The 15343-nt window shown below is 39.3% G+C and overlaps 2 protein-coding genes across 2 annotated transcripts in view; one reads left to right on the forward strand and one right to left on the reverse strand.

The window, feature by feature from the left end:
- LOC139120378 (cytochrome P450 26B1-like) overlaps positions 1 to 15343 on the forward strand; it is a 62810-nt gene that overhangs the window by 13829 nt on the left and 33638 nt on the right. The gene's annotated exons all lie outside the window — the stretch shown is intronic.
- On the reverse strand, positions 57 to 9642 carry LOC139120374 (failed axon connections homolog). The gene is made up of 6 exons (XM_070684744.1): positions 9492 to 9642; positions 5834 to 5966; positions 5154 to 5350; positions 2986 to 3197; positions 2297 to 2413; positions 57 to 1492 (listed from the first exon to the last, which is right to left on the reverse strand). The coding sequence occupies exons 1-6, from the start codon at positions 9617 to 9619 to the stop codon at positions 1344 to 1346; spliced, it is 936 nt and encodes a 311-aa protein (XP_070540845.1). The 5' UTR covers positions 9620 to 9642; the 3' UTR covers positions 57 to 1343.

Here is a 15343-nt window from a genome sequence, read left to right on the forward strand (position 1 = left end):
CTACAAACAAAACTTTTCTCCAGTATTAAAAAACACACATATACATCCAGATAAGTAACATGTAAAATCGAATGTTATTTGTTAATCTTTCTGGCAAGTTAAAGTTAACTGAACAACATCAAATTATGCATTCACAAATGCCCTTGCCGATGAAAAACTGGACAGTGGACCAGTATACATACATTCTAGCCATGACTGTAGCATTGTACAATACCCTAAAGCACGCCTGAAGACATGTGAGTCAATTGCCCCAAACAGTCTGTTTCATGAGGCCATATGCCAAACTGTTTTGGACAACAGGCCCAAGGAAAAACAAATGCTGTCACTTGAATAGGGTCAGTATGTGTTTACGTAACACACCTCATCCAATTTTCTCTGAAAAATCAAGAGGTTCCTCTGCTATCACTTATCTCAGTCGCAGAAAACACTGCCGTCTTCTTTGCACACGGTAGAATGAGTGCATGCATAGACGGCAGTGCTTTGAAACCTATCCAGTAGTTGTCCTGAACTATCACTGAAAGTGTTATCAGTAAGTGGCTATTTGTACATCAGTGTCAAAATGATGCATAGACCACCTAACTGTAAATTATAACCACAACATACAGTTCAGATGAGATGTGTTATAGAATAAGTTGTGAAAGTGTGAATACAGGGTGTGGTGAAGTTGTTAGTTCTTGCATATGAAGCTGTTCAACAAATGAAATATTGTTCTAGAAGTACTTTTAATATTTTCCTCTTTGATTCTCAAAATTTCAGTCACCCTGGGGACTGTGATGAAGTACTCCATACTACATTTCTATCACAACCTTTTCATTCATCTTAGAGCACTTGCTGTAATGTTTTCAGACATTTGAATATATGCAGGCCTTTCCAAACATATGTCTTATATCATTAGCTGCTCCAGCGGAACAGCCTTCAATTCATTTAACCTAATTTCCAATGTGAAAACTTGCCTGGTTACAGGGATTACAATAAAGTGAATCCGTACATGTTGTATGTTTAGCACCGTAAAATCAATATCGATAAGAATGTTATGATTGCTCATTGTATGGAATTCATGATAGCACACATATCTTGATGTTTTACCAACTTCTTACAGAGACATTATGTTCATAAATTGAAATACTTTGCATAAATTTGCCACAATAGTACAACCAATTAGAAACTCTGAAAAAAGAAATGTAGTCTAGCTATTCTTCCAGCAAGTTGCACATATAGGTGACCGATTTCACAGAAAACACAATTTGGGTTTGGCCCACAAAAAATATGTTGCATCGAGGGAGGCCAAAACAAAGTCCAAATGTAGTATGTACATCATTTCTTGGCGATGAGAAAATTGAATTTTAGTTTTTGACTACAGTTGGATCAGTCTCTGGATGTGCCAGAAAGCCAAACCAGGTGGCCTGTGTGTTTCCCATAATGCACTGCTCCCAATCTGGCCAAAATCTGGCTTTCATTCTGTAGCAGTAGTCTTCAAGGTTTTTACAATCACCTGAAAGTACAGGAAGATCAGATTACTGTCAGAATATTCATGAAAAATATTTCATATTGCCTTCATGAAATGAGAATTTTGAAGTTTCATCATGCCAAACCAAAGTATAATGTACTTTTCTAGTGACGAAGTGAAATTCACATCAAAATGGTCAGATGCACTTTCAAAAAATCTAGTCAGATGTTTTATTTATTTAAAGAAACGGTGGTTGCTGACATGTAAAATAGTAGTTTTGCAAGTAAATCTCATTGTTTGCCATATGAAGTGGCATTGTTGACAAGCAATTTCTAGTCAGGATTAAAATTCAGTTTCCAAAAGTAAAAGCAGTCATCGCAAGAATGATTTTGGGAGTAGAACAAGAAACTAATCTACAAACGAACCAAAAATGGGAGGACATCGAAAGATGCAGCTCTAAGGTCCCTGACAGAATGCACCTCTCAACAGATCTATGATAAATGGAGAAAAATCTATGCAAGGAACAGGCTTCAGTCGCCAACATTGACATGGTTGATTTGCTGTTCAGTTTTGCACAAATGACTGATTTCCTTTCCTCTAGTCTACAACAAATGACAGAACTATGTATATTAAAAGTCTGTGCACATTTAAGATGACCTACAGTGGCTAAAAAAGAACAAACAAATAGTGAATGGGTACGATTGAAACAAGGCTAGACTGAGAGGCTCTGCACCTCGTGTATGTATGTTGAGCCAACATCTAAATGTAATAGCGCCACCAGTGTTCAAAAAGTTAGCTCTTTTGTTTTTTTACCTATTTAAATACCTATTTTGATACCCTAAGCCATACCTTTAATGAAGGTTTCAATGTCGGTTCCTGGTAAATTCCAGATAAATTGCACCAATACAGCAAAGATAGAGCAATCTTCTTCGCTAGGCTCCTCTCCAAACATGTATGTCTTCTCACCTTTGTTGAACATAAAGAGCAAATTATTGGTAACGTAATTTCAGCTTGGCATTCGGACAGAACACATCAATGAAACAAATTTCACGGACAAGTATACAAACAAGTACGAAAGGGATAATAATAACTCCTATGATGATAATGTTAATAGCAACAGCAGCAGCAGTAGTAGTAGTTACGACGGTACGTGGTAGCTTTGGCAATTATGAAAAATTCTTTTGTCGCCTCGTGGTGGCGCTATTCGAAAGCGCTGCAATACTGTTGCTGAAAGTTCATCAGCTTACCACTCCTGGTACATCAGCTTCATTGTAGATGTTAGTGTAATTTCTTTTTTAATGGACATTTTTCAAGTGTTAAATCAATTCCATCTAAACTTCGGCATGAAATAAACGCTTACAAACTCACACTGCGTGAATAAACTCAAAATACCACGAAACCTTACAAGTAATGTTATTCTTCATAAGTACATAACAACGTTATACAAATGCATGTTGTATTCTACTAGTCCAGACGAACGTTATAGTGGTTGTAAAATGCGTTCAAGGCCACTCGATGACCCTGCAAGACGACCCTACCTAAAAACGCCGACAGAGCAAGGAGATCTTTCTCAGCTCGACTGTAGACTTCCTGCCTGGTGTTCCGGCCTATTCCCTGTAAATACAACGCTTTCCTCATGACGGGTTCGATTCCCTTCCTCATTATCCAGATTATCAACCTGCTCTGTGGATAGATGGTCGGTAGGAGACCGGGTTGACTTTTGTCCAACCACTTGATGTACGCAAGTGTCCTTAAGAAGGAAAGTGATTTTATCAGCAGGAAGCAAGTTAACATATCGCAACAAGTAGTAGTCACAATTTTACAGTGGGTATATATTGTTTGTTCGATTGAAGAAGTTACAGGCAAAAAATAGCATGTTTGATACGGAGACATGCGCATTATAGTTTGTAATATGGTATTGAAAGTTTGATTTTACTTTTCAAGCGCTAAAGATGCCCTTAGATTCAGAGATTTTGCATCCTAAGCAGCCCTTACTAACAAACGTTTAAGACAAAAGCAAGCATTTTTGTGGTTCGGTCGTTTGTCCCAGCTTCCCTGTTGCTTTCATATGTATTTTGAATTCAACAAACTAAGTCTTCCGCTCCTTTTCCTGATTACAAAAGTTAAACAAAATCACTGAAAAAGGCAGCTAAAATTAAATGTTGATTTTGGCCACCATCATTACTAGGTCACGGAAACCAGATGCTTGCAGCGTTGCTTGGATAGTCGATCGAAGGCCGTAGTGTGAGGCCGAAGGCCGAACCTTGGTATAGTAGTAAGACAATAGTAAGTTTTGGACTTCTAGGCGATTTTTGCGTCATACACTATATTCTCTTACTATACCCAGGTTTGGCCTTCGGCCTCACACTACGGCCTTCGATCCCGGGCCTTCGATCGACTATCCAAGCAACGCTGCAAGCACCTGTGACTGAAACCCTCCAATAGCATTCGCGAATCGTGCCGTGAGAAGTAAATAGCAACCCCACCATTTCGTGACGTCGACCCGATTAATGTTGTATCATTAATACATTAACACCGTCTTGAGAGAAGTCTAATGTATTACCATAGTTTTGTCTTTCCGGCACGACACTATAAACCTCAGCTACCACGCTGAGTTCTACGTCCCAATCCACGTAATGTTAAATATATAAGATTTTCTTGAGGTTCATAAAGAGGACATTGCCTACTATTAAATCCAGTTCACCAAAGTGCCAATGACAAAGTCCGACCCTTTGACTCGGATGGCGTCTATAAGCTCATATTAGTATGTCCACTTTTACATGGAAAACGAGAGGGTTTTCCACTAAAATTTGGCATTTAATGGCTTAAACGTGTATAGACAGCACACCTTCCCTACCCACAGAAAACACTGAACTTTACATTTGTGAAAATCGAAATAATGATAATAATATCGCAGAACCGAGATCTTCTATCTTGCAAAGCAGACTGAAAACAAACAAAACAACAAATTGATAGATCAATATTCTTACAACGGAACTGATAGTGTTTCAGTAACATTTTAAAAATAAACTCGTGAATCTGCTTTTTTTTGATAGACTCATTTGCCTGATTGAATTACACTAATGTGTCAGACCTAATTCATTTAGACCAATCACACCACCATCATTGATAAGTACAGAGAAACTCATGCGCACGCGGACGATGCCAGCCCGTTCCACTTTCGCTGCCATGAACTTTCCACTTCTTCATTGGGACCGTACTGATGATTAAAACGTGCATTGCAAACGAAATGCCTTGCATTTGTCTCCATACACCTCCTCTTAAACACGGTGTGGAAGTGCGAAAATCTCACGATAGATTTTTGGTTTGTGCTTCCCCTGAACACGGTAAGTTGCCTGAACGGATATTTTAGAAGTTGAAGCGCTGACGGATGTTTGAAGAACGACCAAAATCAAATGTTAAAGGTGATTGAGATATCACTGGCATATATATAGTTGGTGGGAATTTGCACATGAACATCGAATTGGAGCTACACTCCTTCCCCCTTAAACCACTCTAAGTTATGTTTGTTAGGATTGTTTCAGTTACCCATGACATAATGTATTGTTTCGTCGATTGTAATTTTGTTTCTAGCGAGGGTGAATCACCAAGTGGTTCGATTGACCTGTCAAGGATACTAGGAAAAGTTTTTCAAACTCACTGGCCCAACGAGGAGTACTAGGTTCTGAAAGTCTTTCAAACTCACCAACACAAGTTTTCTTCAACCATTTCTTGGAAGGCTCTGGCAATTGCTTTTTCCGTGGGGTTCAAGTGTGAATTCAGATTAAGTTTTCGTCTTTCGTTGAGAAATTCTATGATAAAAGTCGAGTCGCTGACAACTTCACCATTGTACTCGATCCAGGGAGTCCGGTGACGGCGGGACAGTTGCAAACTGTGAACAGACTGAAGACAAAACCATGCCATGTAACAAATTGGCAACTTTTTCTGTGTACACGGAATTTTCTTCAATGAACAAGAAAGTATGAAATACTGAATTCTACCATATTCGTTGCAATTGTTACGAGAAGCCCGCAAAGATTGAAAATAAAACGAGACCATAAACGTTTAACTTTGAAGTTCTGTGATATTTTTTATTCAGCAGCTCCCAATTCCATGAGTTTTTGATTGTTCCGTCAATCTCAAACATGAATATCTTACAAAATTCTGACCAATGATTTTCAGCATGACTTAATCAGTTTCAAATGTAGGCCATGTCTCCTATGATAACACAATTACGAGATCACGCGATATCTCATCATACAGACGTGCAACTTGCAGCCGCATGTTGCTCGACACTGAACTCCGAAAAGAACATTATGTGCAGCACAAAAAATTATCACCCATTGACAGTGTCTTAGGGGACAATTTACAGATGAGTGTACTTACCATGTAAGGAATGTTTGCCATACGTAAGTAAGTTTCCACTTTCATCGGGAATGGTGACATGCTCGGTACGAACCTTCCTCGTCCTATTTGATGTAGAATTACAGTGTCTTGGGGATGCTTCGAAGTTCTGTACCTGACGAGAGCAAGGAAAACCGACGTCGATAATTTTCAGTGGATAACGCCTGGGTTATCAGGCCGCTAGTAAGTAATTAGGTTTTTCAAAGGATCTTGTGTCACTTTTCTTCATGTTATAGCCACGATCGTTATATATGCGCGTTCATTTTTTTGACTTTTCAGTAAGTTCTTGCGTATCAATCGTGTGCATATTTTCTATATGCAGGGGATGTTGACTACCCATCTGTGTATTTCAAATTGTGCCCATGGTATACACATTCTCAACCGTTGAAAGATGAAAGTCAGGGGACAGTGTTTCTGAAAGTCAAGGGACAGTGTTTCCAACTTTCGGCATTGCTTTTTTCGTCAGTCTTGCATCGCTGAAGAAGTCAATTATATTGGCCACCACATCGAAAGAATTGTCTGCCGGAATGGTTAAAACATGTCATCAACCGTGCTTGCAGACAGACAAAGGGACAGATAATAGGGAAAATGTCATACTAGTAATTTTCACTGAAAATATTTGCGATTTTTGTTGGAGTTACTCCCACCAGCTGCTTGACACAGTGTAGGGTATAATGTGGTACAGGACCTGTAAATCTGTTCAACACCATGAAACTTTGAAGTGACTCGTAAATATGGAAAATACAAAAAGCGCGACACTGTTCTCTAAAGTCGGACCGCTATAAACCCAGATATTTGTGATATGGTCAAACATATGATTTGTAACTATCGCCCGGTGTGATCTCGAATGATCCGCCCAGTTCTATTTAGGACTTTATGGGAAATTCGACAGCAATCGAGCGCTTGCTAAAATAATCCTGTGCTTTTTTCCTGGATATCATGACTTCAGTGTTTTTTGTTGTTTGTTTGTTTGTTTGTTTGTTTGTTTGTTTTTCATTTATCTTTGTTAACCATACTCGTGGGCCAAAATTAACGGTAATATTGGATAATCCAAAGTTTAGGCAAACTTCATCTTGCATTTTAAAAATATTAACATTTCTGGTATTATCACTTTATGTCAGCACGAGGCGAATGTTCAACTTGAATGTAATCAGTGGCTCGGTTTTATTTACATATATATATAGTTTGTTTATTCAGTACTATTGGCCACCGGCCAAAATGTACAGAGGAATAGTATCAGTCGCTGGTACATAACAGGATAAGCAAACATACAAGTCTGTCGAAAAAAGGCTTCTTTTTTCTTCACGAAAGAAAACACATCATACAGAACTATGCAACATAATTATCTAAAAATTCGTGTCTACGACTTATCGCATTATCTGCTACGTTTTCGAAGAGTGTCTACTTTCTGTGATGAGAGAAGTATTTTAAACTTGAAAAGACAGGAGAGTTGTGGTTGCAGTGTGGAATGTATCTAGCTCTCAAATCGCAGTACTTCGGACAAACTAACAAAAAATGAAATTCATCTCAACCTCCTTCAAGGTGCAAATGTCACACAACCTATCCATTCGTGGAATACTATTCCAACAACCTGTTTCTATTTTCAAACAGTGATCAGAAGTTCTAAATTTACATAGGGCTGATCTAAACACAGAATTCTCGATCAGGTACAAATATGGTTTGATTCGAAGTTCTTTTTTGAAAGTAGAGTATGCTCCTAACCTACAAGGGTGGTGCAACTCTTCCATCCATGACTGTATATCTATATCAGTACATCTTTGTTTAAAAATTCGTAAAAATACAGCTTCGTTCCCAACACCTTGGTGATCCCACACTTCACCAAAGCTCCGTAACAAAAAACGGGCATTTTTTACCCAAAATTTGTGACGTACATCGATGTTATTCACCCTGTATTCATAGAATTCGGAAACAATTCTGTACTTATCCATACGTACTATTCGTAACCAGTATTTGATTATTCTACAGTAAATATTGACTCTCAAGGTAATCCTACCCAGTTCATCTCTCATGGCATTACTGAAGTATTGCTATACAACTTTAAAATAAAACGCATCATCTTGCAGTGGCTTGGTTTTGTGCCTCCGTTTCTTGGTACGTCCATCGGATGTTTGCTGTTTTCCGCGTTCAAATCATCGATCGCACGACCACTTTTACGTCATGATGCACATAATGTAGTATGTGTGCGAGATTTACAGTTTAACAGCTGAAGTACAGTATTTACCTAATAAATAATGCCTAGGACTGATGTTTGCAACTACTCAGTGAACTGCCAAAATATTTGTCCGTATCGCCCGGAGATAGCACGGTTTAGTTAGGCAATAGCGTTCGTTCGGAGATAGCACGGTTTAGTTAGGCAATAGCGTTCGGTGATAGCACGGTTTAGTTAGGCAATAGCGTTCGTTCCACAAACTCTCACAGACACTCGTAAAGTATACTGTAAGATTCAGATTATGCAAAATCGTAACAGTAAGAACAGGTACAACGCCCTCTATTTGCTGACATCCAATACTGAACCCTTCCGTGTTGAGTACAATGACGTGAAATTAGTGTATGTGTACTCCGTAGATGATACATGATAAAAATATTTGCAGCTACATGGATTGTTACCTTCATACTGTTAGGCAGGATCAATTATGATATTTGGATAAGCTTTATGATACATTTATATAATATTTAGATAATATTTTTATAAGTGTGAGAGACGCAAATCGTGTATATTTCATGCACTCTTTGATTTCCTTCTGTTGTAATTTGCTTTCCTGTACAGCGTCAGAATCAATGGCAAGTGTAGCGCCAAGCTTTCTGTTCGGCTGTTATTATTGTTGTTCTCCATCGTTGAAATATTGAAATCCTGCAGTAAGAATTATGTATGAGGATTTTAAATCATGTACTGGGCTGCGGATTGCCAGATGTAGCAGCTCATAGTGAGGTGACTTTAGAAGCCGCAAATGATGACCTTTGAACAGGAAAGGGGCCTTTAGCAAATGTATCACTGATGTGTTGAGCTACTCAATCTTTCTTTTTTTTGAAAATATCACCAGTCGCTTTTGGTGACAGAATGAGTGGTGCTTTCTTCATAGATCTAAGGGGCCTTCATCATGAGTCTGCTCAGCACAGAAATAAAATGCATTTGATGATGCGGTCTCGTGGACCCCAACATAAGGTTATTCAACGTTACAAACCTAGTAATATGTCAAACCAGGTCACGGCCCTAGCTACGTTATTTTTAAGGTATTGTTTCGCCTCCGAAGATGCAAGTGAAAGATTTGGCTTGACATTATTGCAATCATCTCGGTATATTGCAAATTTTACGATATGCGTGTGGCAGTTAGAACAAATGATATTTTGACAGGCAACGATCTTTCGCATTGTGTCAGTTTACATTTGACTTGTTACGGAGCGACCAATGCCGAGTCAAGACTGTATCAGGCAGCATCGCTAGTGCAAGCGTATCGCGCACCGCACAGTGTCCAAGAGTGACATGTCACATAGACTTAAACTGACGCCCGTTCTCCCCAGGTGAGATGCGGTCTCCCATATCCCAATTATCCAATAAAACCTTATCGGAGAACCCCCTGCCTCCGAGCCCTACTGAGATGCAAAATGTGATGTCACGTACCTATCTCTCAATCTTCTGTAGATGATGACTGTAATTGTAGCCACGGCAGTGACGCCACCCAGGGCAACGCTGAGCGAGTGAGGCCGGGGCCAGATCTGCCATGTCTCTAGCACCCAGTACATCGCCATCTTGAAATCACCCTCGTCATGTCTACTGCATAAATTATGCAATATCTGAATATGTTGAAGTTACAGCACTACAGTACACGCAACGCGGGCACTAAATCCAATTATTGAAATTCACAGTGAATAATTAATTGACTACTCGCTGTTAATTTATAAAATATGAGGCAATGGCTTTCACATAAGTAACAGTTAGCATAACCATATAACTGAGAGAAACAATGGATGATACTGATGTCGTTAGTCGTCCCTGCCGATCGCCTTACGACGATCGGACCTTGTCGCTGTCAACCAGAAAGTGCAGCAATAACTGAGCCAGTGTAATATATGTTTTTCAGTTGCCGCAGTAGTGTTTAACACACATGCTGATACTGTAGAATCACTCCAAGAATCAAACGGTATCTGTCGGTTTAAATAGAAAGCAGTATCATGAGTTTGTGCTAAGTGTAATGGCTGTATCTTTTTTGCACTTTATTCGATAAGATGGTTTGAAATCAAATGCAATTTATGTAAATATTCTTACCGAAGAGTGACTGCAGAACGTTTTTCCAGCATTTGCCACTTTACCCAGATTTTACCAGCCAAATAATTTGGCCAGGTGCCTAACTCATCATAACCGCCGATGGAGAAATACGTGTAAGCGCGAGAATTAATCGACCAAATAAATCACCAAGGATTCAAATAGTGATATTTTCAGAGACAATATAGCCTAATAATGGGAATCAAGAACGTCTCTCCGAAGATTTTGTGGTATTTTTGGTAAATAAAACGCAAAAAAGATACAGTTGACGGGGCTTTAAATGGTAGAGAGCATAAACCTGCGTGTAAAGTTCAAGCCGATGCCAATGGCCATCAAATATCAAGTTTGTGATCCCTACATTATAGCTCAATATCAGTTGTTTTTTGAAACGCCTGCAATATTTAGGAACTTTAACGTTGTGCTTCTTATACAGACTATTACCGATTTTGCTACAGATATTGTATTATAGGTTTCCCAAGAAATACATTAGTTAATACATTTAGACGAAGTTTTAATACGCTTTTACATCAAACTAGTCGTTTCATGTCACTTTAAATACCATCGTGTTGTGTATGGGTCTGCAAAGGGCATATCTTTGTTTAATAGGACAGTAAGAAACATTAGTCTACATCGTAAAGACCAGTGTATTATAGTCTAATAGACGTTTGCTATAACTTGTCCTCAGGACAATTAGTGACCTTTTCCCGCCCGGTTCAAGCCCTGCATGACGCCCACTGACCGAATTGCAGGAAACGTGCTTCATCCATACAGAAATATTTATTGGATCCGGTCCCCATGTGACATATTTTGACATTTGCTGCTTGAGATATTTGTCAACTTTACCGGCAACTGCCTTTTTTGAAGTGCGTAAGAGAAAGGCGAGATATCTGCACTTTGGTATCATTCTTGGAATTATTTCCGAGTGAAAAATGCGTGACTTTACATGCTTCTCATAGCACGACCTATAATATGAATAGACAACCGAAGTATTCATCATATTTGTGTAATCTATCCCATTTCCATCCATTAGAAAGTGACCACCATGGTTGCTTGAGTTCAGTTTTACTGCCTTCTTATATGTGCATCTTTTATCGTATGTCAGCAGGTGTACACTGACTAGCAGCCTAAATCCGAGCCTCTAGTCCTGTTCTTTCTCGCTCCCTCTAATATCCCCTCTCTCCCTCTCTTCCTTCCCTTCTCTTTGTCAGTCCCTCTCCCTGTCTCTGTCTGCCTCTCCCCAATCTCTCTCTCTCTCTCTCTCTCTCTCTCTCTCTCTCTCTCTCTCTCCTCTCTCTCTCTCTCTCTCTCTCTCTCTCTCTCTCTCTCTCTCTCTCTCTCTCTCTCTCTCTCTCCTTTTCGGGTCTGGTCGCCTCCCTCACCACTCATTTTGTTATTTCATGGAAGTTTCCGTCAACAATCATCCGTTTGTCGAAAGTCACACAGATATCGCCGTGCGTGGCACAAATCCTAACATGTACTGCCATAATCAGCACCGTACATAACAGGCATCAGGCATTACATGAATGATCTCTGCAGTACATACCGCACACTCTGTAGTAATCACGATGACATAAAGTTGCGTTCCAGGAATTATCGGACATATCTCTTGCACACAATTAAGTATGACAAAGAAACTCCGTTTCCGGTAACCTAGTTGTTCATCAAAATAATTTTAATTTAATAAAACTGAATAAATACTCCATTCATGAATACATGAGTCAGAGTAACCATGATAAATGCAAACTCAAAGATCGCCACGGGTGACGTGACACGCTCAATCAACACAAAGCAGCAAGAGCTCAAGCAGACCTGTCGCTGGTAGGGGGCGCACTTCAAGTCATAGCGTTGTCACAATGTCTATGACGACCTCATTGACGGTGGCACACCTTCTTACCGGCACGTGCACGTTGTACCTTCGAACTTTTTTCGGCGACGACACTCGTCGATAACATCGGGAACAAGAAACAAGATGATGGCCGAGAGACAAAGGACAACACCGCAGAACAAGTAACAGTTATTGTAGTTTTGGCTACGGTCTAAAATCCAACCTGGAGACGAAATATGGAAAGTGATGAAAAGCAATATACAGCATACAGTACAGGCCGGCATAAATGTGGCAAACATGATAACAACTATTTAGGGATAATTTCATGAGCTGAAAAATATTATTTGAGCATGTTCAGATACTTGTGGCGGAGAACGTAGTCAACACTTGACCGTAATGTATACAACAAACGAAGAGGAACTCGGCCCGGATAGATTCCTTTCGTCTTTTAGCACAATGAAAAAACCAGTCATCCTAAAACAGTTCTAATTATCTATGACGAACAAGCTCAAGGGCTAGGTCACATTGAGCAATCGTATTGTGCAATCAGCGATATCACTTTCGACAATACAGTTCAGTTTGACAACTCAGTGGCGACTCAAAGCAGTATCTTAAATCATTAGCCTGAACATGGTTATCTTTGGCGAAGATGATCGATAAAAATGTATAAGTTAAAACAAAGAATAACAGCTACTATGAATTTCAAATCTTGACAAACTTTAGATGATGTGGTTCTGAAATCCCAAAATTTGTTAAGGTCACTCAAACTCATATCTTTCCATGATTTCGGAGAAATGTTGCTAAAAATGTCGTGGTGGAAAATATGGACAAAGGAGTAACACTTTCATTTTCGATACCATTTCAAGTTATTCTCGTTATTGTGTGCCTTCTCACTTCATGGAATTGTCAATGAAACTTTGGCCAGCAGCCATTTCCATGTTCTTCTGCATCTTAGCAATCGACATAGAACGCGCCTAGGCGGCAGTCATTGGGACATTCAGATTTTTACAGCATTTTACGTGTCTCCTGCTTGCCATGGCTTATTTTGAAAACTAGGCGTTTGGTTGTCTGTAGAAAAATGAAGTTCCACTCACAGATTTTAGCGTAGGGTATGTTAGCCATTTTGAATTACAGAGATCAGTGAATTTTTGGTAATTTTATTTCTCTGATCCCAAACTTTCCTTGCTCCGTGATTTCTGATATTTATTCCTCGTCAAATAAGAGAATGGTGTAAAGTTTACTTCAATTTGAAGGAAACATGAACAAAAAGCTCCATTTAGAATAGCTTATACTTTAACATGATGTAAGTACCAGGTATGATTTTTCCAAACTTATGTTAAAACTTTCGCACTGATCTTTATGTTCTCTCAACTGTGTACTTCTAGTTATTATCACATCACGCCACATACTCATTATGTATCTCTGATCGCCAGAATAATTCATTTGACGAGAGAATACATGTCTAGTGCCCACTTGTTTGAAAAGGTTATGTCAGAGGGCATCAAAAAAACTTTCCCAAGGAAAAAAGTGCGTGAAAAGTGCCTGGTCACATGACTTGCAAAGGGTGTCGTCTGCAGCTGAATGGCGAATTGTGAGAGCCCGATGAGGGACGAGCCTCTGGTAAAAAGAGCAAGATATTCCACATCAGCGCTTGAACTTGGAGACCTGATTGACCTCAAAGGTTCAAGTTCAACAAAGGACGACGTTCTGTACGGACATTTTCGCTTCTTTTTGCGAAGAAACAGGGACCACAATGACCACTCGGTGTGAAGTTGTAAATATCACTTTTTACAGTTGCAGTGCGTTCATCAAAACACATATGACATATCACATATAACAGCATCAGTATGTGAAGTGTTAGAAAACACCGATTACCTGATCTTTATTTGGGCTTTAGCGTCTGTTTACTAGCCCTCTTGGTCGTCCTTTACCAGAAACATATCGACATCCCCTTTAGACTACGGCCTCAGGAAATAGCAATGTATTTGTGGAAGCGCAGGGCATCCTCGGGATAATGAACTGGCGCTATTGCCCTCATAACAGGTAATAGGTGTTCATAATTTCGTGTGTGTCGGAAAGACATAACAAAAGTAAATAGCACTGTCGACTCAAGGACAATACCAACGTCATATTAAAATGCATTTTGGTCATATGCAGATGGTTGTCCTTGTGTTGCTCCAGGACCTCTGGAGTCTGCATTGATTCAACCGTTGTGCACTACCCTGAAGTACATAGGTGGGAGTCTAGTCGATTCATCGTCATGTAAAGTAGGCACACAAGCTGCAACTTTTGACATTGTTTTCATGATTTTATATATAGATTAAAATTAGTTTATAGAAATGTTCTTAATCAGAGATGTTTACCCAAGTATAATTATCCACTGAGTGGGACTTCATGGGGAGGTGTCAGTGAGACAAATAATGAACGGGTGCCGCACTCAAATATGGCCGCCTCCATTCAACTACATGATAAACAGCGTAAATGGTGCATGTACAATTTTACAAATACAACAAGCTGCAACCCACTGAAAGGACGGGAAGGGGATTCACTCCACTTTGACAAAAAATTCTCCGTTTTTCACACAATTTGTCAAGATGTTGAAAATGGCGGGAAATTCAAAATGAAGAAAAATCTTTTCAATTTCTTGCTTATTGTGCCACAAGCAAATGTTGTTGTGGCATAGATAATGACTAAGCTTATATGGTTCAATTTGTTGATTGCAATGAATATCTGAGGAGATTAGAGGTACTTTGAGGTTGAACAAAATTCGCAGTTGCAGCTCATGGGCCTTTACGTTCCTGTTTGCTCCCACCCTACTTTAAACTTTGAAAGTTAGGCGTCCAAGCGGTTGCAAAAAAAGGACAATTTTAACTGAACTACCTTCTCAATATAAGAAAGGGAATGTTGATATCAACAAATATCAACTTTGGCGATATTTCAAGTGGTTATATACCATTTCAAGTCACCACATTGTTCCATGGTTGGGTATGACTGCCCTATACACAAAGTACAAGTTACTTGGTTTGATTTTGCGACAGGGTTTTTCCCAAGAATTGTTTGTGTCTTTCCTTAAAAGCTATACTATAGAATGGATTTGACAAACTTCAGAATGATTATGAATCGGTTGTAAAATATTGTCACTTTTATAAACGAATTTATTGATCGCAGACTTACTCAGAAATTTTTATCTCTCTTAAACTTCTTCATCGGTAGCTTAGACTTTCAAACAGATGGTTTTGCCTTTACAACAGAAATTTCTAGATACCCGCTCTCAGTGACAATGAAACCAGTTTCTGCCCATACGGACTTTCAAACAAGCGTCCATTGGTGCCGATCGAAACTCATCATAATGTCGCTGTTTTTCTCTCCCAAGGGTAACGTAAAC

The sequence above is a fragment of the Ptychodera flava genome, chromosome 20 (genome assembly GCF_041260155.1).
Source record: "Ptychodera flava strain L36383 chromosome 20, AS_Pfla_20210202, whole genome shotgun sequence".
Classification (NCBI taxonomy): domain Eukaryota; kingdom Metazoa; phylum Hemichordata; class Enteropneusta; family Ptychoderidae; genus Ptychodera; species Ptychodera flava.

Bases quoted from the DNA above. Each gene is read 5' to 3' on its own strand.
- LOC139120374 (XM_070684744.1), bottom strand. From the start codon at position 9,619: ATGGCGATGTACTGGGTGCTAGAGACATGGCAGATCTGGCCCCGGCCT. The intron at 3,198-5,153 runs GTGAGTTTGAAA...TTCCTTCTTAAG, and splicing joins GTTGAAGAAAACTTGTGTTG to GACACTTGCGTACATCAAGT. The intron at 2,414-2,985 runs GTAGGGTCGTCT...TGTTCAACAAAG, and splicing joins TGCTCTGTCGGCGTTTTTAG to GTGAGAAGACATACATGTTT.